The sequence below is a fragment of the Trichechus manatus genome, unplaced genomic scaffold (assembly GCF_000243295.1).
Source record: "Trichechus manatus latirostris isolate Lorelei unplaced genomic scaffold, TriManLat1.0 scaffold00014, whole genome shotgun sequence".
Lineage (NCBI taxonomy): Eukaryota > Metazoa > Chordata > Mammalia > Sirenia > Trichechidae > Trichechus > Trichechus manatus.
In genome coordinates, this window is record NW_004443950.1 from 1,885,090 (window position 1) to 1,909,899 (window position 24,810).

At 36.7% G+C, this 24,810-nt stretch overlaps 1 protein-coding gene across 2 annotated transcripts in view; it reads right to left on the reverse strand.

Moving 5' to 3' along the window:
- Nucleotides 1-4,045: 4,045 nt before the first annotated feature.
- Nucleotides 4,046-24,810, reverse strand: part of CBFB (core-binding factor subunit beta) — a 58,471-nt gene continuing 37,706 nt past the window's right edge. The window contains exons 5-6 of one of the 2 annotated variants that reach the window (XM_004371509.2): nt 18,954-19,049; nt 4,046-6,215 (exon numbers count right to left, since the gene is read on the reverse strand). In XM_004371509.2, the coding sequence (XP_004371566.1) occupies nt 6,147-6,215; nt 18,954-19,049 (165 nt within the window). In that variant the 3' untranslated portion in view covers nt 4,046-6,146. Of the gene's footprint in view, nt 6,216-18,922; nt 19,050-24,810 lie in introns of both variants that reach the window. The other variant, XM_004371510.2, reaches the window with a different exon arrangement.

Here is a 24,810-nt window from a genome sequence, read left to right on the forward strand (position 1 = left end):
TGTACTATCTTCTTGGCTTTGTCACAATGGTAGACAACATTCCAGGAACTGTTGTCAGCCTAGGTGAACCACTCATGGGTATGTAGCACATGAAAGATACATCTTTAAGTCATTGAAATTTTGGTGTTTTAAGGCAATACAACTAGTCTATCCTGACTGATAAGAGAAATTGGGAAAATTGTTCATTGTGTCTTCTTTATCTCCAGTCTGAAATTCTTCCATGCCCACTGTTAATGTTTGCTGTTGAGTCAATTCCAACTCATAGTGACCCTACAGGACAGGGTAGAATGGCCCCATGGTGTTTCCTAGGGTGTAATCTTTATGGGAGCAAATTGCCAGGTCTTTTCTCCTACTGAGCAGCTGGTGGGTGCTTAACCATTGCACCACCAGGGCTCCTTCCATGCTGTTATGAATTGTGTTCCCCAAAAATGTGTCAGCTTGGCTAGGCCATGATTCCCAGTATTGTGTGTTGTCCACCATTTTGTGATCTGATGTGATAATCCTATGTGTTGTAAATCCTAACCTCTATGATGTTAATGAGGCAGGATTAAGAAGCAGTTATGGTAGTGAGGCAGGACTCAATCTACAAGATTAGTTTGTATTTTGAGTAATCTCTTTTAAGAGATGTAAAAGAAAAGCTAGCAGAGAGGAGAGGGACCTCATTACCACCAAACAAGAAGAGCCAGGAGTGAAGCACATCCTTTGGACCTGGGGTCCCTGCACTGAAAAGCTCCTAGACCCAGGGGAAGTTTGATGCCAAGACACATGGAGATTTCCAAGGAATGCCAGGCCCAGAGATGTTGAAAGCAGGCAAGGATCTTCCTCCAGAGCAGACAAAGAGAGGAAGCCTTCCCTTAGAGTTGGCACCCTGAATTCGAACTTCTAGTCTCCTACATTGTGAAAGAATAAATTTCTGTTTGTTAAAGCCACCCACTTGTGGTATTTCTGTTACAGCAGCACTAAATAACTGAAACACATGCCCACTAGGCTACCCTTAATCTCCCTCCTGGATTACAATATGATCAGTGGGACCAACTCTCTGCTTCCAGTCTTGTTCCCTCCAATTCACTCACTACATTATAACCAAAACGAGCTTTCCCATGTTTTTGAAACATGATTAAGGCCAATAATGACCTTTAAGCAACTTAAATTGTTCTAACCAAAAGCTGAGAGTTGACTAATACAGTGATTTAACTGTTTTAGAATATCTTATATTTAAGCCGACATTTTTGATATGCTGTATATATACACGGTGGTCTTTCAAGAAAGGGAATGGATGCTATCTAGAGGGAATCATGTCTTGAAAGCTGCCTGCAAATGATTTAGTTTTACCTGTAAAAAATGAGATCAAAACAGCACTAAGTTGCCTTGTAAATACTCAGTAATATATATAGGCTTGGTAATATGGCTGTGGTGGTTTAAAATATATGTCCATAAATTCTGACACCCCTCCCTTTAAGAGATGAACCTTAATACTCCTCCTTCTGAATGTGGGTGAAGTGCAGAGGATTACTTAATATGGCCCTTTTAGGCATGCACGGTTTTTTAACTCCCACGCAATGACTGGGTGGAACTATACAAATAAGGTGCTTGTGGCCCACCAAGGGGATTGGACAGCTTGCTAACAATGCAAATAAGGTGCATGAAACACCTTATTAAAAAAAAAAAAACAACACTGCCGTCAAGTCAATTCCAACTCATAGCGACCCTATAGGACAGAGAGCTGCTCCATAGGGTTTCCAAGCTGTAAATCTTCATGGAAGCAGACTGCTACATCTTTCTCCTGTGGAGCAGCCGGTGGGTTTGAATTGCTGACCTTCTGGTTGGCAGCTGAGTACTTCAACCAATGCACCACCAGGGCTCCTCTGACCATGCAGATAAGGTATATAGAACCCTAATGAGGGGATTGGTCAGTTTTGCCATCCCACTAGGCTTGAAAAGACAGCCAATCCCAGAGCAGAGGAGGGACCTCACTACCACCAATAAAGAAGCCAGGAGCAGAGCACGTCCTTTGGACCTGGGGTCCCTGCGCTGAGAACCTCCTAGACCCAGGGGACAGAGAAAACTGTAACACAGGAGACAGCGCAAGACAGTGAGAAGCAGTAGCAGAGAAACTGTGGCAGCAGAACCAGAAGACTGGCTTGAGACAGCACGGTGGGCTTTCTGGCCCATGGAGCAAAGTGGCTACAGTGGGTGTGCCCATCCATGAAGTTACACAGCTAAGAGTCTTCGGGCAGGAGGCTTCCTGGTGGAGTGGGGTGCCAACCCACGAAGCAAGAGAGCTGAGCACCTTTGGGCAGGAGGCTTCCTAATGGAGTGGAGTACCTCCGGGCACTTGTCAGCAGAGCTAGGCTTGCTGACCCAAGGAGCAAGAGAGATGAGTGCCTTCAGGCAGTGGGGTGCCTCTTGGCACTTACCCGCAGAGCTAAAGAGTTTTGTTAACACTTGCCCAAGCCATGTGGGGGCCAGGCCCGAGTGGGGCCAAGGGCTGAGGGCAGGCCTGTCCTGAGGAGGCTGAGAGGAGTCCTGCATGGCTAAAAGGAGCTGAGAGAGCTGTCCTGCACTGAAGGGATACTTTGCCTACATGCTTCCTGATCCTGATCTCAAGTTGTAACCTGTTACTTTCCTAATAAACTCCGTAACTGTGAGTATAGTCTGCCACAAATTATTGAACCCAGCAGAGAGTGCCTTGGGAGGGATGGCTGGTGTTAGAATTGGTAAAAAGGTTGGAGGGTGGAGATATATTTGACCTCCACCTCAGAGGAGTCAGCCTTGGGCTGCTGATGGTTTAATTCTCTCTCCCACCCGAGTCAGAGGTCCGACACTGCCACCATGCCCTTTTTGCAGTGGGCCAGATCCAGTGACTTGCTTCTAAGATGTGACAGAAGTCATGTTACACCACTTCTAAGATTAGGTTATTAAAGACTTTGGTGTTCATATTGGGCATGCACTCTTTGTCTTGGGTCACTTATTCTGGGGGAAGCCATCTACCACCACTGTGAGCTGCCCTTCAGAGACCCACATGACAAGGAACTGAAGGACATTTCCGGTCAATAGCCAGCAAGGGGACCAAGGCCTTTAGTCCAACAGCCTGTGAGAAACCGAAGCCAACCAACGACCACATGAGTGAGTTTGGAAGGGGATCCTTTAGACCCAGTCAAGCCTTGACATTACCTATCCGTGGGTGAAAACTCGACTCTAACTTCATAAGAGACCCTGAACCAGAACCACTGAGCTTAGCTACTTATGGATTCTTGACCGACAGAAATTGTGAGAGAATAAATTGTTGTATTAAACTGCTAAGTTTTGGGGTAAGTTGTTATTCAACAATAGGATATTAATACATTGGCTTATAACTTGAAAAGCTCCCATGTGGCACTGCCAAAGGAGGCGCCTCATTCTTTATTTTCCATAATGATGCCAATTCAGCTTTTAAAGCTATTTGTTACTTATAGTAAGTTTGGTGGTGAATAACAAGTAAATTTGTTCAGTTATGGATCAAGCTTAAGGCATGCTTCTAAGTAAAAAGCTAATTTTTCTAGTATAGGAAAATGTCAATAAAAGTCCTAAGAATGTTTGAAATAACACCAGCACAATCAAAATAAGTGTATATTCCTATAATAAATAATTGAAAGACAGTACTAATTTGGATATGTAATTTTTTAAATTCTTCCTCCCTGACAAGGTCACTACTTTCTAGTCGTACCACATAGGATGGATATATCAAGCCAGATTTTTGAAAATCATAATGTACTTTGTGAAATTAGTATTGTGATATTTACATTAAAGTAAAGGTCTTCTTTGGAATTAGCAGAAATGACCACTAGATGCCACTGTCATTACTTTTTTTTTTAAGAAAAAAAGGATCACAGAACCATTTAGAAACAACAAAACCAATTTTTATGTCATAACTAACACTAGAACAGAAATTGTTGAATTGTGTCAATAAAGAGCAAGACCTTTGTTTTCACTACACAGAAGTTTATTGTGAAAGTAAATTAAACATACAACACACAGTATGGCTAATGGTGGCAAAAGCAATCTGGTAGCTTAAGGCAAATTTTAGTGGAAATGATTTTAGAAAAGATGATGCAATGATGTAATTTCATTTAAATAGAGATTATGAAAAATATCAAATTGCATCAATAACTTAATAAAAGTAGTTCTTAAAGCCTGCACTATTGGAGGAAAAGGGCTCATGATCTTAATGCCAGCATTAAGACAGACAGAAGCAGCAGTGCTAAATGGTAAGAAAAATTCAGTATTTACAGAAGGATGGCAATATAAACATTTAATAACATTTGATCTTATTTACTGATGAACAGCCCTTAGCTAGAAGCAATAGAGAACAATGTACCATCAGCATGTTATTTAAAAAAAAAAAAATTAAGTGCAGAAGTCAGAAACCAAGGAGCTCTGTGATAAAGTAACCTTAAAACACCACTGTAAGGGCCACTTAAAAGGCAATTTCCTCAGGGGAAATTAGGGCACTGAGTGTGTAAACATGTGAGCTGCACACCACCAAATACCAACCAAACTCACTCATAGAACTTAGATATAGAAGATCAGCAAGACCTTTATGGTGTATTATTGTTTGTAACAATTTAAACACACTCCTTACCATGCATGACTTCAAATATATAACAACTATTTTTATTCTGAGATAGAGGATATCTGTTTATGAATTATAAGATCTATATACAATGAAAGTCATGCCTCCTTAATCAATCACGTAATTTAATACACTTTTTAAATGTAATGACCTCATTCAGACTTCAGTTTTTTTTACTGAACTGACCATGTCAGTTTTTCAAACTCTTTTAAAATAATGCCATTCTATTATGCTAAAATACATTTTTGCAAAAATTCAGAAATGTAGCAACATTTAATGAATGACCATGAAAAGTATTTCTAAGAAGGTGCCAAATGACTTAGCACTTTTTTCCAGTCTTATATTAAAAAAAAAAGCTGCACTCAATTTGATACTGAATCTATTTAAAAAATATTCTTACACTAATTCATCTCAAAAGGTTCTATTAACAGTCCTTTTGGAAAATACCATATATATAGTGGTGAATGTTTTTTCCCAGAATAATTAATGGAAGAAAATGTATCCTCTGCACAGATGAACATTTTCTAACACTACTAATCTTCCATCAGCTAGCATTGTTTTTACAAAAGCATGCAATATAAAATACACATAAAAGCAGCTATCTTAAACATGATTTTAATACAATATTACCTTTGTAGCTGATTTATCACTGTCTCCAGTTTAACATGCTGTTACATACATGAAGAAGCTCCAGTATCCCTTTTCTGACTGTTTAAAAAAATCCCTGAATAGAACAGAAGCCAGCCTGTGACTTCTTTAGGCATTTCAGTAGAATATTATCTATGGAGGACATCTCCACCCAAACTCATGATTACAGAACAATCTAAAACAGATCTGGTACAGATTACAGAGTTAATATCAATTTAAAAATTTTGTTTAGAAAGGAAACAAAGGGTGCTGATTACTAGTATTTAAAAGGATACTGCAACTTTAACAACTGTAAACTTTGTGTTAGAAGGCTGTGGCAGACAGCTCTGTGCTACTAGGTTTTTAGCTTGTAAATAATGCAAACACATCAGCAGTTTTAAAATGCCATAGACTATAAAAACACAAAAGGAAATGAGGGAAACAAAACAAAAAATTCAAAAATGCTTATCTAAAATAAAGCTGTATAACCAGCACATCTAAAAGTACAAAAAAATTAGAGCAACTGATTAGGGGAGGAAAAAACCCTCTGATACAAACTTTAACTTCTTGACCTGTTTTTAAATGACATGAACTTTTAAATTACAATGAAGAAAAAAGGGCTTTACAAATGGATAGTTTTAACTCAGTAAAATAATGCCAATAAGATAAGCTTGCATAGAAAAAAATTTCAAATTATTACTGGCTACATGCTTAACAAATTAGAAATGTAGGTATTATAATCATAGTGCAAAACCATGGCAGTTTGTGATGTCTGTTACCGCCTAAGGTTGAGAAATAGACCGTAGTACCTCCAGTTATCACAGTTTCTGGTCTTGTAATCAATTATTTCTACCAACTAGAAGCAATGTGTATGTAAAGATGAGTGGCACATCTGCTGTGCTACTAATTAACCAAGTTTGAGGTCATCACCACCACCTAAATTAGAACCAGGACTAGGGTCTTGTTGTCTTCTTGCCTGCAATGACAAAATAATAATTTAGGATCAAAATGTATCTTGAAAATCAAAACATTATACATATAAAATATACTAAGACACAGCAGTACATAAGAAAAGCTCACAAATAAAAAAAAACTTTAACCAGAATCTCCACATGTAAGAGGCAAAGGAACAATTAAAATCACATGTGAAATATTCTGCCAAAGTTTCCTTAAAAACCAAAAATAAAACTCATTTTATATTCAAAGACCATTATCATAGATTTGTACTACATATAAAAAGAACAACAAATCTAAGTTTACAGTAATGGAACTAGAGGGGTTAACTTTAACATACCAGTCTTAGAAGCATTATCAGCCTAGAAGCAAACTTTCCCTTTTAGTAATAGCTGACATTTATTAAGTACCTACTATGTGCTGGGCACTATTCTAAGCACTTTGTATGGATGGACTAATTTAATTCCTCCCAACATTCTATAACATAGGTACTATTATTTATCCCCATTTTATAAGAAAATTGAATCACAGAGAAGTATACGGTCTACTAATTATGTAACTGAAAAATGCGGTAGTGAATTCCATCTCTTCCTAAATACCATCTCTGCCAACTGAGTTTTAACCAGAAATCTCTACCTCAAGAAATAAAGTCCAGAATTGCTATGAAAAAAATATTCTCTCAAAAGACAGAAACACAAAATGAGAGTCCTTGGTGCATACAGACGATACCCAAAAGTATCTTTATAACAATACTTAACAACCAAGAGCCTTGACAATTATAAACGCTGAGGATTTCAAGATTCACTTTAGAATGAACACACTTATTTAAAATATTTCTGGCAAATTAGTTAACAGAGAGCACCTACCAACTAACATATTGTGTATGATAAAAAAAAACCCACTGCCGTCAAGTCTAATTCTGACTCATAGTGACCCTACAGGACAGAGTAGAACTGCCCAATAGGATTTTCCAAGGCTGTAATCTTTATGGAAGTAGACTGGCACATCTTTCTCCCATGGAGCGGCTGGTGGGTTCAAAATGCCAACCTTTTGGTTATGAGCTGAGCACTTAACCACTGTGCCACCAGGGCTCCTACTGGTGCTGTAAGATCAGATCAAGTTTAGTTAGAAGCTCCGGCTAGGTCATCATTTGTTATGTTATTTAAATAAAAATGACAGTTATCTTATTCACTTTCAAACAAATCAAAATCCAACACAGCTTTAGTCTTTCTTATAAATTTTGATACGCTCCTCTAGTGGATTTTAACTATTTTATATTATCAAACTGTACCTTGACTAAATTTCAGCACATTCCTTTCAATTAACTACCCAGGTTAAACTTAAACTGCATGATCAGAGACTGAAAAAGCAATGGAATTCATCTGCATTAGAAAAACAATTTATGTTTCATACAGAATCAGTGCTAAGTATACGACAGATCAATTCTATAATATCAGCGATGGTGATATAAGCATCTGGTTTCAGTCAATGAAGGTTAGAAAGGGGCTGAGCAATGAAGAAACACTGAGAAAAATCAATCTTAATTATATATTTATAAATCACTACGAACCTAACACTAACACTTTGTGAAAAGAATGTTTTAGCTTTTGTCTTTTATTTTAATAATAATGGGATGACTCCAAACGAGTGACAAAAAAATAGTCACCAGTAGCTGGAATTTTCTTTACTGGTCATGGCTGTGCACAAGTAGTCATTGGTTTATTTAAAATATTGTATTTGGCAAAAGCATGGAAGACCAGGAGTAAAGAAAAGCTGTCTTGCTATTTGTGTTTTAAGTTTCTGTTTACATTGTAAAGAAGGAATGGAGGAAGATGTAAGGGAAGAAAGACTTCGTGAAGGGGGGTGTAAATAGGAGGAAAAACAGAAGAGGGAAGTCTGCTAGAGGATGAATGAGAGCAGAAGAGGGAAGAATGAGAGAGCTTGGAGACTGGGAGGAAACCGAATGCTACAAGATGTATGGGCTGTCATATGAAGGAGACAAATACAAAATCAGATTAAAGTTCAGTGAAATAGCTTCCACAGGACTAGAATTCAACAACTGGATGAGCCGCCTTGAGAAGGAGTACTTCCTGACTACTGTAGCAGTTTTCTAACAGAGGCTGGACATTTTAGAAGGAATTCCTCTGGATAATAAGCTGAGCTAGGTGGTGGCAAAGAAACTTCCTGGACTTGATGATTGTAAATGAATATAGTCTATAATTTCTAGTTCTTTTCTCCCCAGTCAACCCAAGTGCGCCCTGGAATCTAACCTTTTACTAACAGTTATTTCAGGACAGGGTTTTAATATAAAGCAGATGTTCAGGAGTCTGACTTCAGAACACAAATCTGTTTTTAATATTTATAAAGATTAATCTAGACCTTTTACTACAGTTTGTTTGTTTTCTTTCTGTCAGTATACCATCACCCAGACATGGCAAATCTGGTTGTAGGAGGCAGTCATGACTCCAAAATGAGAGCAAAAGAACAGCCCTCAGCAGCTACAGTTTTCCCTACTGGTCAGGGCTATGCAGAAACCAAAAACAGGGGTGTCCAAATGAATAAAAATTCTTGGTTGATTTCCATCCTATTATTATCAAGATCAACAAAGTTAAAAACTTCTGATGGAAAAATGCCCTAAAAATTAAAAAATGTCTACAATTTATTTGGAGTGTACTATGTCAATATATTATGCAAATCACTCTGCTACTTGGCTAACAGTCACAACACAGAATTAGATAATTTTAGAGCGGCAAAGTACTTCAGAGATCTGGTTCAACAATCAGTTTACAGATGATAATAAGCCTGAGGTTAAGTGATTTCCCTAAGGTCCTCACATAGTTGGTAGAGTCAGGACATCAACTTAGATCTCTGGAAAAGATGAACCTTTAACTCACAATTCGCACTAATGTCCGCTTCCTAACTCATTGCTGTATCTCCCAGTTACCAAGGCTGGAGGAGACATGGCAGAAATCTTAAGTCCTAATATTAGAGAAAGGGATGCTAATCAAAAATCACTTTTCCAAAACTCATTAAAAAGATGAAAACAAAGTCAGTAGACAATTACAAACATCTGCCAGATAAGTACACTGCAAGAGCTGGTCCAACAGGCATATCAAAAATATATAGTTCTTATAAAATATGCAACCTCAAGAAAACTTTAAATATAAGGTGTGATGGTTAATTTTATGTCAACTTGGCTAGGCCAGGGTGCCCAGTTCTCTAGTCAAACACAGGTCTAGATGTTGCTATGAAGGTATTTACATGTGATTAACATTTACAATTAGTTGATTTTAAGTAAAGCGGACTACCCTCCATAATGTGGGTAGGCCTCATCTACTCAGTTGAAGGCCTTAAGAGTAAAGCTGAGGTTTCTTGAGGGAAAATGAATTCTGCCTCAGCACTGTAACAGATATCCTGCTGGTGTTTCCAACCTGTTGCCTGGCCTATAGATTTTTTTTTTTTTTTTTTTTTTTTTGACCTTGTATCAGTTAATCTTTTTTTTTTTTTAATTGTACTTCAGGTGAAGGCTTACAGAACAAATAGTTTCTGGCCTATAGATTTTGCATTTCCCAGTCTCCACAATCTCATGAGCCAATTCCTTAAAATCAATGTCTCTCTCTCTCTACACACACACACACACACACACACTCCCTCTCTACACACACACACACACACACACACACACACACACTCCCTCTCTCTCACTACTAATTTTGTTTCTCTGGAGAACATTAATACATAAGGTAATAAAATAAAAAGACAGTGGGAATAATTTATATTTCTGGGCTTGAAACCAGGATGGCTCTACCATTTTAGCTACATGATCTTAAGCAAGATTCTTACTCTCTCTCAGCCTTAGTTCCTCAAAATGGAGATACTCCTTTATAAAAGCATTTAAGACAGAATAAAACAAATACTTTTAGCGTATATGATCTGGCACATAGTAAGCCCTTATGCTGCCGTTGTTATAACAAAGATGCTCATCACTTCCCAATTTATCTATATGCACTTCTCAAATATTAAAAATATCCGTATCCTGCAGATAGTGATTTTTACAAACTAAAGATTAAAACAAAATAAATTTTAATGAAATCTACATCTTCTATGATGGAGAACAAACCAAGACTCTATCTCTCTTACTATGAGAGAAGACAGATCTGGTATCCTCTTCCTCTCTCAGGAATCCTCTACACAGCAAATGGAGTACACATTCCCAGTTCACTCTTATCTACTGCCCTTACACAAAACACACTTCAGAAAGGCCCAGTACAGAGATATTCTTTTGCTGATTTGTCCTTATAAAAAAATAAGTGTTAGAATAGCTAAATGATTTGAAAACTAAAGTCTGTGGGAATTTAAAATAAATAGAAGCTGTAATTTTTTCTTGGACCACATAGAACTGAATTTTCAAAAACATACAAAACACAAATGCAAAAACCACATAAAGCCTTTTGCTTATTTTTATTTCCAAACAGTTTTCACATAAAATGCTCCTATGATTTGCTGAATTGTATTAAAACTGCCTGTAATAGAAAAAGCAATAATTATTTACGCATTCTCTGACATTAAAGACGACCATTTATCTGCTAACACTTTATAACCTAACCAAATGAAAGCATTTTCTAGATAATGATAGAGAAAATCTCTTTCATATCCTGTCACCTTGCAGCTGAATTAAAAGACAACAGTGCTATATTACAGTTTTGGATCAAAAGGCCAATCAAGTTGAAGGCAATCTCTAGACACTGAGATGGTGTACAGGCAGGTATCAAATAGACGACAGAGCTATCTTTCCAACTTATCTATGATTAGAGCACTAACTCCCTTATTATCCTCAATCTTCTTCAGAACAGCCAAAATCTGAATTAGTTATAGGGATGCATAACTGAAGAGAACTGCCATGAAAAACATGTTTTCCAATAGCAGAAGGACTGTCAGGTAGCAAAGGTACTGGGCTAGTTCCATGTGGCAACAGATACCAATGGGTAGTTACTTCATAGAAGTAATGCCTATGTTTTTTTTTTTTTTTAAAGTCTACTTTTTTATTAAAGTACAGAAGAGTACACAAATCCTAAGTGTATAATGATGATGAATTTTCATAAAGTGAACACACCTATGTAACTAGCACCAGATCAAGAACGGTAACACTACCAGAACCTGGGAAGCTTCCCTTTGTCCCCCTCCCAGTCACTACTCAACCCCCCTAGGGTAACTGCTATCTTAATCTCCAATAAAGCCAAGAAAATTTCAAAATTATTTACTGATTGTTAAAAAATAAAAAACACACTAGAATCCAAAATAGCTTGGTAAAATAATATCCCTTACTTTTAAAGTTTAAAGTTAAAATATGCCTGCCTTTACTGCTTTACCACCACTCCAGATACACTGTAAGCCAAGGTACTTAGAAAGAGGGAATAAGGAAACTAGCTGCCACTGAGCCCCATTTCTAAATGTCACACACCAAGCTAGGCAGCAACCTGCAATGTAGGATAGGGTGTTAACCCTGCTTTGAAGATAAGGCTCCAAGAAGATAAACAACTTCCTCAATGTCACATGACAAGTAGTGGAGCTGGGATTCAAAGCCACAGCAATCTGATTACAAACCTCGTGCTGATTCCACTGTATCAAAGGTTCCCAAGTTAAGTTCTAGCTACAGGGTTCCTTGAAAATACTCCAGGGACCCCAGAGGGAGACCAGAATAGGTAGGACACTGATCCTCTACTTCTGCTTCACCTAGAATGCCACTCCTTTTATCTGCTTATACATTAGGATTCTGTGTAAGATTTCAAATGAAGAAAGGGTTTCACATTTTAAAAAAACAGCCCACAATCTTCTGTTTTATTCACTCTGTGTTAACACTAAATGCATATAACCGCATATCCATCTGCAGAAAAATGAAAAGGACCCATACCTCACACCATATACAAAAACTAACTCAAGATGGATCAAAGACCTAAATGTAAAACCTGTAACTATAAAGATCACAGAAGAAAAAACAGGGGCAAACTTAGGCTATCAAACATAACTAAAAATGCACAAACAGCAGAAGATAAACTAGATGACTGGGACCTCCTAAAAACTAAACACTTACGTGCATCTAAAGACTTCTCGAAAAGAGTAAAAAAGAGAGCCTACAGACTGGGGAAAAAAATGTTGACAACACCATCTGACAAGGGACTAATCTCTAAAATTTATAGAAAACAACACTTAACAACAAAACAATCCAATTAAAAAGTGGGCAAAGGACATGAACAGACACTTAAACAAAGAAGACATTCATGCGGTCAACAAATACATGAAGAGATGCTTGCGATCATTAGCCATGAGAGAGATGCACATCAAAACGAGGGATCATCGCACCCTGGCAAAAATGGTAATGACCAAAACCACAGAAAACAACAAATGCTGGTGAGGGGGTGGGGAGACTGGAATTCTCATACACTGCTGGTGGGACTGCAAAATGATACAACCACTGTGGAAAACAGTATGGCACGTCCTTAAAAAGTTACAAACAGAGATACGTTATGATCCAGCAATCCCTAGGTATATATCCTAGAGAAATAAGAGCTGTGACACAAATAGATATATGCACACCCATGTTTATTGCAGCATTATTTACAACAGAAAAAAGATGGAAACAACCTTAGTGGCCATCAACAGATGAACGGATAAACAAACTATGGTATATATACACAATGTAATACCACGCAACATTAAAGAAAACGATGAATCCATGAAATATCTCACAACATGGATGAACCTGGAGGACATTATGCTGAGTGAAATAAGTCAATCACAAAAGGACAAGTATTATATGAGACAACTATTATAAAAAGTCAAGAAAAGGTTTACACACAAAAAGAAACATTCTTTGACGGTTACCAAGGATGGGAAGGGGAAGGAGGGAAAATCACTAACTAGACAGTAGACATGTATTAACTTGGGTGAAGAGAAAGACAATACACAATAAGGGGGATGTCAGCGCAACATGACCAAGGCAAAGGAAGACACTGGGAGGAACATTTAAGAGTAAAAGGAAACAATGGTAAATACTATTATATACACAATCATAACAGTAGTAACAATAATTTATGAGGGATACATAGGTAGATAAGTAAGTTGAACAGGTGTGGGATGGCATATGTGAGTACATTCATGAGCATATATAGGTCTGGCAGAGGATACCTCTACATACGCATTTGTATGTGCTGCAAATATATCCATGTATATAGCAGAGCACACAAAGGGCAAAGTTATGAAAATTTCTTAGCCATAACCAAACACCTTGAGGGATTAGGTCACTGGGCTTGAGGGCTTAGGACCACAGTCTTGGGGGACATCTAGGTCAACTAGCATAACACAGTCCATAAAGAAAATATTCTACATCCTACTTTAGTGAGTAACATCTGGTGTCTTCAAAGCTTGCAAGTGGCCATCTAAGATACAACTATTGGTCTCTTCCCATCTGGAGCAAAGAAGAGTGAAGAAAATCAGACTCAAGATAACAATTAGTACAAAGGACTAACGGACCACATGAACCACAGCCTCTACTAACCTGAGACCAGAAGAACTAGATGGTCCCTAGCTACTACTAGTGACCACTCTGATCAGGATCACAATAGAAGGTCCTGGAAAGAATGGGAGAAAAAAGTAGAACAAAATTCAAATTCATAAAAAAGACCAGATTTACTGGTCTGATAGAGACCAGTGGAAACCCTGAGACTATGGCCCTTAGACACTCTTCAAACCTGGAACAGAACCCATTCCCGGAGATCACCTTTCAGCCAAACAAACAAGCCTATAACATGAACAATAACAATCATGAGGAATGTACTCCTCAGAACAATGAACCATACAAGACCAAAAGGGCAGCATTTGTCCAAACACAAAGTTCAGAAGGCAGAAGAGGCAGGAAAAACGGGTGAATTGAAATGGGGAACCCAGAAAGGAAAGGGGGGTAGAGTGCTGTCACATTGAGGGAACTGCAACTAATGTCATGAAATAAAATGTACATAAATTGTTAAATGGAAAACTAATTTCCTATTAACTTTCACCCAAACCACAATAAATTGTTCAAAAAGCAAAACAAAAAACTCAGTACAAATTTTATTTATTTTCTAAATAGGTGATGCATGTGATACAAATGTACCAAAGTGAAGAGTAAGTCACCCTCCCATTGTGACCCCAGCTACCTGGCTCCCTTCCGCAGTTCCCAGTTCCAGTTTCTTATGTATCCTATTGGAGACAGACTATGCACATTCAAGCAAATATTTCTATTTTAAAAATACCCACAGGGTAAGATATTATATATACTGTTCTGTACTTCTACACATTATTTTACTGTATACCAATGCTTTAAAATTATTTGGTCAAGATTGCTAAAATAAACAACGTTCCCTCATTTCATTGAAGAAATTTCACTTGCTAAGTTAGTGATAATCTGCCATTATGTCTGAAATGTAAAGAAAGTATCATACTAGTGAAACTTCCATAAACTTAGCAAAAGAAAATGCTAAATCCTACAGTGAATAATGGATTGGGCACTATCTAAATTATACAGATAGTGAAATGGAAATATGCCCAAGTAGTTTTATAACTGATTTCAGGTTAAAGACACTGGTGAAAATAAAAACCCTTAGAGCCACCAACCACTTGGTGTTCTGCGTCCCACTATCAGTAGCTTTATATATACATTAAATGCTCATGAGTACCACTATTACTAGTTCTGCATGGCAAGGCTAGAGGCCTAAGAGGTTATCTAGACAGGAGTGAGACATCCCTATGCCTTTGTACTGCCAGGACCTCAATCTTCCAACTGGATTTCTGCCACTCACAGTTACCACTGCTCCTTGGCCCTCAACTTCAGTCAGGCATCAGGACCACCCACTGGAAACATTATTCTTCTTTTCTGCCTCAGCCTTTTCCAGGCGAGATGGTTTCTAATCTCTTTTGTGGCAGATTTTATTTTTCAACTTAAGAATCTTTATGGGTGGTGTGGAAACTTCCCAGTGCTAGACATAGGAAACTATGTTTTAAGTTTTTACTCTTCCTTCCCTTAACCAACTATTTGAAAGAGAACAACTATTTGAAAGAGAGCAAGTCAATTAATTTTTCTGAGAGTCCCAGTTTCCTCAACTGTAAAATTAAGAATGTTAGATTAGCTGGTGTCAGGCCTCCTAAAGATGTTACAGAGGAAAAGTAATATTTTTCTTCTAGAGTCTCCTTTTAGGAAAAAGGAGGTAAAGTGCAAGAAAATAAGCTGACATTAGAACTCCTTTATGCGACTGCCAGATTGCTCAAGGGTCAGAGTCCAGCCCAATCCTCTAAATGACAGCTCTCTGCAAGAACTGAGGTTTTAAATTATTACCTTAAGAGACTACAGGATCTTAAATTATTGATGAAAATTTAATCATTTTCTCTATGCTCTAAGTCATAATGCAGAGAAAGTGTCCTGATACATTTTACAGAACTAAAAGGATACTCTTGTTAGCAGACAATTCAATTAGCTGGAACCAGCACTGTGGTAGAGCTTTTAGTGCTAAAGAAGCACTTGAGAGCTATCATTAATGCAGGCATACACATACCAAACACTAATACTAACTGCTTTACAAGCATTTTCCTATTTAATTCTCACAACAATTTCTACGAGGAAACTGAGGCTTAAGAAAGACTGGCAAGTGATGGAGCAGGAATCTCGACCATAAAACCGACTAGAAACAGTCAATCTGAGCAACAAATCCTTGATACCTCTATCAACAACTATACCTGTTTATACACACATACAAACTCACACCAAAATGTTTTTCTTCAAGTAACATTTTTTGTAAGTTAAAAGAATCAAGCTAACAATTTAGAAAAGACAATTCTTAGCCTCAGTTAATCTAAAATTTCATTAAAAGCAAAAACATACAAAAACTTCCTAAACAATTGTTCCATTAATTGTCAAATACTTATTCTTCAAATATAATGTAGCTGAAGAGCACTTTTTAAAAACTATTCTTACATTCATTTAAAAACATGTTAACCTACTCCAGAAAGACTGGCCAACCTGCATGCAGTTCTCTAACACGGCAAGCTCTCTGACTCCTTCATGGCCCTGCACACACTGTTCCTTCTAACTGGAATGCTTTCCCCAACTTGTTCAGCTGGCAAGCTCACAGACCTTCTTCACATCCCTGCAAGTGTATTTTCCGTTAACCCCCCAAGCAGAGGCAGACTTAAGTGCTCCTTCACCTACACTGCCACTGTCCTCCTTTTAAGCCTCCATTATGTACAGTTTCTGCTGAAGTAGACTGCAATCATTTGTTTATACATCCACCTTCTGTTAAGACTGAAAGCTGCTGAAAGACAGAAACCATACATTTTCATCTATATGTTTCCCAACCCTTAATACAGAATCTAGCACAACACGGTTGGGGTTCATTATTTACTTACTTAACACAAACCAATGAATTATAAACACTTAAAATATGTTCAGAGACCATTAACATATATTATCTACTTTAACTAACCTATAGGTTATCCTCTAACTTGTTTTCAGAAAGGAAGGATAGAAGCAGCTTTTTGAAGATCACCATTTGACCACTTAACATAATGCGTAAAACACTATGGTGTGTAATGTAGGGGACACAAAAATCAGAGGCCCCATCTCACTGGGGTTTTCAAAAAGGAGGACAGACATGTTCATATTGTTTCAATATACTCTTCAATAAGAACAATAACAGAAAAAATAAGAAGTGCTCTAGAGACTACAAAGTAGAAGGGTTAATTATGATTAAGGAGACTAGAGAAGGGCTTGACAGATTAACACCGAAGCCAGGCTTTGATGAATGAGTAGAAAAATGCATTCTAGGTCAGGGCACAAACACAACGAGCAAAAAGGCTCAGAAGTGTTAAGATACCAAATGAACGTTTATCATACATTTAAAAACTCCCCACTATTGTAGATACAGGCATTCTGAAAGAAAATGGGATGGGAAATCTGATCACAAGAATTGTAATAGCTTCAAAGAAAATAAATATATGGCATATATCCCTCCTGTCTTCTTCTCCTAGCTAAAAGTATTCTTGCGGACATCCTCAGCTACCTCAGCTACTATGCTACATGTCAGCCTACAGATAAATTAACTTACTGACAAAGGGATCTAACAGTCATTAAAAGATACTCAATTTTCTTTCATGCACTAACCATTAAATAGGTTTAATTTTTTCATTTATTAAAAAAAAGTATCATAACAAAAGAAAAACCCCATCAATAACAATACCTGACAGCTACTCAGTGCTTACTCCTGTGCACATACTCTAGTACTTGCATATGCATTTACTCATTTAATCCTCAGAGTAACCCAATGAGGTAACATTATTATTATCCCTCGTTTATAGACGAAGAAACTCAGGCAAATGAAATAAGCTGCCTAAGGTGACAAAGTGACACAGCCAGAGTCAGACCCAGCAGTCTGACTCCAGAGTCTGGGCTCTTAACTGCTGTCTTTGTCCACACACACATAGATTTTTATATTAATTTAAATGAGAATATACATATGAATTTGTGCTTAAAACTTTTATGTTCTATATAACATTGATTTTTAATTACTGAAAATTATTCTATTTAGTTGATATACTATAAATATATTTTGATTCCATGTCTTTTGATTGTTAAAAACAAATTATGTGCTAACTTTTTTCTATATCCTCCTGTGTGAAATATTCATGTTGATATTAAGTTTATAAACTTGAAGCACATGATAGATATTAACATTTGACAATATTCTTTTTTTAATACATTAGTTGTTACCTTGATCATTTTTGTTTTATTTGCATATCTTTTTACAGAATTTGCATTTCTAAACAGGTATAGATATACTTTAAATATTAATTTTTATAATAAGCAGGTACACTTGTATGTAGAAAAAAGTAAACATCCATGTCAATTAAAAGATATCAAATTTAAAAACTGGGCAAGACTAAACTTCAGTGTCTAAGACTGAACTCGTGGGTAATTACAAAAAACACAAGGAAGTGATTACGATAAGAACAGGAATAATGATTAGTTTTGAAGGGAGGGAGAGGACTGTGATTAGACATACACATGGAGGGGCTTCTGAGATGACTGTCAAAGTTTTATTTTTTGATCTGGATGGTATTTATAAGTGTTAGCCTTATAATAGTTCATTAAGCTATGTATTTCTATTACATACAAGATTTCTGCATCTGTATTTACTTACAATAAACAGGTTAAAAAAAGAAAAAGTCTACGTTAATTCCATTCTTTGAGTAGTTCAAAAAATACTAAATTTTCTTCTAGTCAACAGAATACACAAATGACCGAAAATTATACTTTTACAAAATCAAGACAAATATTCACAGGAAAAAATGGAAAGTAATATTACTCCCAAAGAGTTTGAATAATGTTCAGAAAATACGTATTCCATGTTAACAAAAGGTAATTTTTACAAACATGAAACAAAGAGGTAAAATACCAGATCAATGAGTTTAGAGGAAAATATAACTTGTTATACAGTAAATTATTTTTACAAGGACAAATAAATGAAGACTTCTTGTACAATTTTAAAATTAGAGTAAATTTCTTTATAACAAGTACATTTAATTAAACACAAAATCAGAGAACATGGCTTTTTAAAAATAAAGACAAAATTACAGTAAATTATTTTAAAACGTTATGCACAAACATCACAAACATAGCCTGAGAGTTTGGGGGAAAGTACTAACCAGTTACTGCCAGCAGCTGTGAAACTCTCACCTCCATTTCCTCCCGATGAGACCTGTCTCTATCTTCAAATTCACGTGTCCTTCTCCGAGCCTCTTCAAAGGCCTGTTGTGCTAATGCATCCTCCTGCTGTCAGAAGAATACATGAAACACAGATCTTAATTTTGATTTACAGTAAGTATTTCAGATTTGGGAATGTTTCATTTTTTGAAGGAAACAAGCAGCTGAGTATTTCCCAAAATATCAACACCATAAAAAGATTATCATCAGAGCTACTTTTAAAAGAAAAATCCAATGTTTTCGTATCTTGTATTACACCTTGGAAATAGTAATTGTGCCCGATTATATTCTAACATTTAAAATGCTCTCTCCTTTTCTTTCCTAAATGTTGTTGTGTGCCATCCAGTTGATTCCAACTCATAGTGACCCTATAAGACAGAGTAGAACTGCGCCATATGGTTTCCTAGACTGAAATCTTCACAGGAGCAGATCGCCAGGTCTTTTCTCTCACAGAGCAACTGGTGAATCTGCACCACCAACTTTTGATTAGCAGCCGATCCGAGTCGAGTACTTAATCACTGCGCCACCAGGACTCCTTTCCTAAACATTACATGGATAAAATACAATTATTCTATTGACTTGTAGTTCTTTCTTTATTTGATGTTTTAAAAACTATGCTTGTTTAACGTAGGTAACAGTACTGACGCACAACGGGGCAATTACTTAAAAAAAAAAAAAAAAAAACAGTTAGAACCTTACCTCTCATCCCTTTCGCCAAAATAAAATCCTCATCAAGTCAATATTTAAACCACAAAAGCACAAGAAAAAAAAATTAGTAAGTACTTCTATAATTTGGGATAAGAACTAAACCAAAAAACAAAACCCACTGCTGTCAGGATTAAGAAAGGCCCTCCCTAATCATGACACTAAAGCCAGAAACATAAAAAAGAAGATGAACAGCAATTGACTAAACAAATGCTAAAAACTTCTAAACAAACAGAAAAACCCCAAGGAAAATTATCAAGAAAAAAACATTTGTAACATATAACAGATCTATCCTAGTCCTTTCCCAGCTAATGGATAACTATCTAATATGAAGAAAACTAGATACCTTGAACTTAATGCGTCTAAAAAAAAAACCCCGCAACTTGCCAATTTATTCTTAAATTTTCTCCTCTACTCTTCTTTAGTCTCAGTTGGTGGCACCACTGGTTGCTATCTGGGCCATTTTGACTCTTCATTCTTCTGCTGTCTCCACAAAGCCAACAAACCACCAAGTCCTACCCATCTGACCTCCTAAATATTTTTGGAATCTTCAGTCTCCTTCATTCCTACATGCATTTTTCCTAGTTCAGACCCCTAACATCTCTTCTTACCTTGATTACTGCAAAGGTCTTCCATTCTGTCACCCTTCAATCAACCACACAAGCATTAGAGCACTCTTTCTAAAGCACAGTTGACCACCCTGCCCCCAACTAAAAACAGCTCCCTCACTGCCTACAGCACAGGATCCTCAATCTTTGTAGTCACACACTTCTGAATACTGGGATTTTTGATGATACACTTGAAGAAACTATAAGATCCAAAACAATATTAAAAAAACTCATCAAAACTCATGTTCCATAATAACAACCAAAAAATATGTATATGGTTACGTAAGTAGATATGTATGCTTATATATGTATAGATAAACACATATGAATATACAGGTACACATGTATAGGTGTTTCTGTAGGCAAACATATATGTGTTTGTATGTGCCGCATATATATTCATATATAAAATAAAGCACATAGGGAGCACAGTTATGGATACTTCTTGACATAACCAAACACCTCACAGGATTGGGTTACTGGGTTTGAGAGCATAGGACCATAGTCTCAGGGGGCAACTTGGTCAATTGGCATAACATAGCTCATAAAGATAATGTTCTACATCTTAATGAGTAATGTCTGGGGTCTTAAAAGCTTGCGAGTGGCCATCTAAGATACAACTATTGGTCTCTATGTGTCTGGAGCAAAAGTGAAAGAAGGAAATCAAAGACTCAAAGAAGAAACTAGTCTACAGGACTAACGGTCTGCACAAACCATAGCCTCACCTACTTTGAGACCAGAAGAACTAGATGATGCCCATCTACCACTACTGACCATTCTGACCAGAGACACAATAGACAGTCCTGGATAGAATGCGTAAAAAATGTAGAACAAAACTCAAACTCCTAAAAAAGGTCAGACTTACTGGACCAGTAGAGACTAGAGGAACCCCCGAGACTATTGCCCTGGGATACCCTTTAAACGTGAAACTCAAACCATTCCCAGAGGTCACCTATCAGCCAAAACACAGAGTGGCTAATAAAATAAATAATACCACCCATGAGTACTGTGCTCCTCTAAACACTCATAGATGACACCTAACGGTCAACATCTACCCTGAACCAAAGATGACAAGGTAAGGGGGGAGGGTCAAGGAAGCTAGATTAATGGAAACAGAAAAACCAGTATGGAAATATGAGAATGCTGACACATTGTGAAAAGTGTAACCAATGTCACTGAATAATACATATAGTGATTATTAAACAAGAACCTACCTTGCTATGTAAATTTTCTCCAAAATCACAATAAAATATTAAACAAAAACAAAACTCACCTTCCTAGATTCTCTGCAGCAAGAGACGGCTGTGTAACTGAGTTTTAGCCAGTGAGACAGAAGCATAAGTCACCTAGCAGAGTTTCCAAGAAAGTCGTTAAGGAGACCTTTAACCCTTCTCCTCCTTCCTGGCACTCTGATACAACGCGTGGAGATGCAATGATTCCTGATAATATAATTGAGCTACTATAACAGGCCTGGATTGTATACTGCTGGCTAGTTTGTTCTGTCTGATAAATCCTTATTTGTCACTGTTAGTAGGGTTTTTTAAATATTTCTAATTTTCACTGATAAAATGTCCATAACTTAAACAGAACTGAAAGACGTAATCAAATTCCCATTCTTATGACGCACTTACTAGTTTTATGACATAGTGCAAGTATTTCATTTCTCTAAGCCTCAGTGAATTCACATATAAAATGGGCATGGTACTAATACCTCACAAGACTGCTGTAAAGATTAAATGAGATAACATATAAAAAGTGCTTAAGCACACTACCTGACAGCACTGAATAAGTGCTACCTATTATTTTACAAGTATTTATGGATATATAAACTTTATACATTTGACTAAATATCATTACATATACCTACTCCATTCTCAGAATGCACTATATAAGCCAGAGCAAGTGGATGCTGTTCCCAAATCACAAGGGCTTTCTATTATTTAGTTAGGTATCAACTAGGGCACATTTGCTGACGACAGGATACTACTTCTATCCTGTACATTCATTTATTTTTTCATTTATTCCACAAATATTTACTGAGTCTTAATTATGGAGGACATCATGCATGGTAAAGCAGAAGGTCAATGAAAAAGAGCCAGACCCTCTATGAGATGCACTGACCCAGTGACTGCAACAATGGGCTCAAACATAGCCAACGATTGTGAGGATGGCACAGGACCGGGCAAGCGTTTCGTTCTGTTGTACATGGGGTTACTTTGAGTTGGAACTGACTTAATGGCACCTAACAACAATAATTATGTCTAAGAGTCTGTGCTAGGTGCCATGCTTTTCTTCACTGAGCTTCCAGTCCAGGGGGGCAGGTGAACAATGAAGAAATAATTACACAAATCAATATATAATCATAATCAATATATAATCATCAACTGTGATTAAGTGCAGTAGAAGAAAATTACAGGATGAAAAGAGAGCATATAAGAGATGTGACCTAACTCCCTAAGGAAGTTATTACCCATTAATATATACTCTAGTAATGGTCATGGATTTTTTCTTTTCCATTAAAAAAAGTAATATTATTAACAGTTGCAGTAAAGTAAGGCAGGAGAGATTTGGTAGCTCTCTACCTGTATTTTGTATTTCCAGCTTCTGTCTTGGTTTTTTCTAGTGGCAAGTGAGATGTATGTGCAGTGAACAGAGTTCTCACTTTAACACATGGTTAAATTTGAAAGACGATCGGTGAATACTAGGTGTTATCCTGATCGTTTCCTGTTGCAATGTGAGTAACACTTCCCTTTTCAAGGACAGTATAAAGGACACTTGCTGGTTAAACTAAATGCTCGCCCTTAAAGTATGCTCAAAAGGCTAGGGACAATGAACTCCTTCCAGTCTCAGGTGGAGGTCAGAGAAGTTTTCAACACTCTGATCCACACCAACCACCTGTTCCACTTGTCTTTTACTCCATGCTCCATATCACAGCCTGCACAAAGTAGCCAGGTGGGGTCATCACAAAACGTGGTCGTGTATATATGAAACCCACGTGGGAAACACTTAACAGTCCCATCATAGAGCAGACAGAGAACATTCTTAAAAATCTTGTAGTGATTTTTTTTTGTCTATTATACTGTCTAAATCTACAACTGTATATATTTTATGGTTTGATAATATTTATTTCACAACAAACCCTTTTTAAAGCAACAAATTTAAAAAATGGAAGTCCATGTATAATGAAAAATTAAGAATCGAATTTCTTTTCCAAGAAAGTTGATGATGACTGTATAATCTGCACAAAATATAGACATTTACCATTCTCTGTGGGGACCAGAATGGTATCACTTCACTGATCACATAAAAACCAAAAGAAAAAAATCTGCTAAAGCAGCATCAGCATCTACTTCAAAGACAATTTAACATGTGCAGCTGCAAACAGTATATTTAAGACATCACTCTGTAGAATATAACTTTTCATTTAAATCAAATGATTCTTCTAAATTAATTTCACTCACATTCTTGTGCACGTACAAAAAGTAAAGCTGTTTATATGCTGCCTTCAATAACACAAAAACCGTGTAACAGCTAAATGATGCCAGTTTTACATCAGTGTCATCAAGTACTTCAAACAAAAAATCTGTTAATTCCAATAACAGCCTGCAGAAATACAACAGATTTTTGGGTACTGGCACTGTATTATATTCAAAGACCTTGTTAAATTCATGTGTTAATTTTTCTAATACTTTGTAGATTCTTTTAGCCTTTCTAAGTACACATGTCTTCTGCAAATAAAGGCAGTTTTATGTCTTCCTCTTCAGTCCTCCTGTCTTTGGTTTCTTTTTGGGAGCTGTAACTCTGGCAAAGTTTGGCAAAATGTTCACAAGAATTATAGAGAGACACAATTTGTTTGATAGGACCTGTCCTATAAACACATCTGTCAAAGAAAATTACTCTGAACAAAGGCAAAAAAAAGACAATACCTGTTTTCCTGTGAAAATATTTCACCAAAATATTTACACAATTTTAAAAAATAGTTATGAATATCCTTCATTTAGCTCTGAGTTAAGCAGGTACCTCAACATCTGTTAGAAAGCATTTTCTTTTCATCTTTTTCACTGTTGTTGATTTTGTGTTTGCTGAGTCTTTGTATTTTTCTAGTTTTTTATTTTGACTTGTAGGATTGTTAGTTTCCTTTGTGGTTACCTAAACATTTACCCCTATTTTCCTAAGTTTATACCAGTCTTTTATTTCTTTATATCACCTTGACTTCCTCTCAATATGAAAAAGCTATATCTACCTTTTTTTTTTTTTTAATTGTACTTCAGGTGAAGGCTTACACTACAAACAGTTTCTCATGAAACAGTAGCACACATATTGTTTTATGACATTGGTTAACAACCCCACAACATGTCAACCCTCTAATTTCTCAACCTTTCTTTTTGGTGAAAATACACATAGCCAAAGATACACCATTTCAAAAATTTCCACATGCACGGTTCAGTGCCATTGACTATGCTCTTCCAATTGTGCTGTTATTCTCACTTAAGATGAAGGCCTACAGAACAAAATAG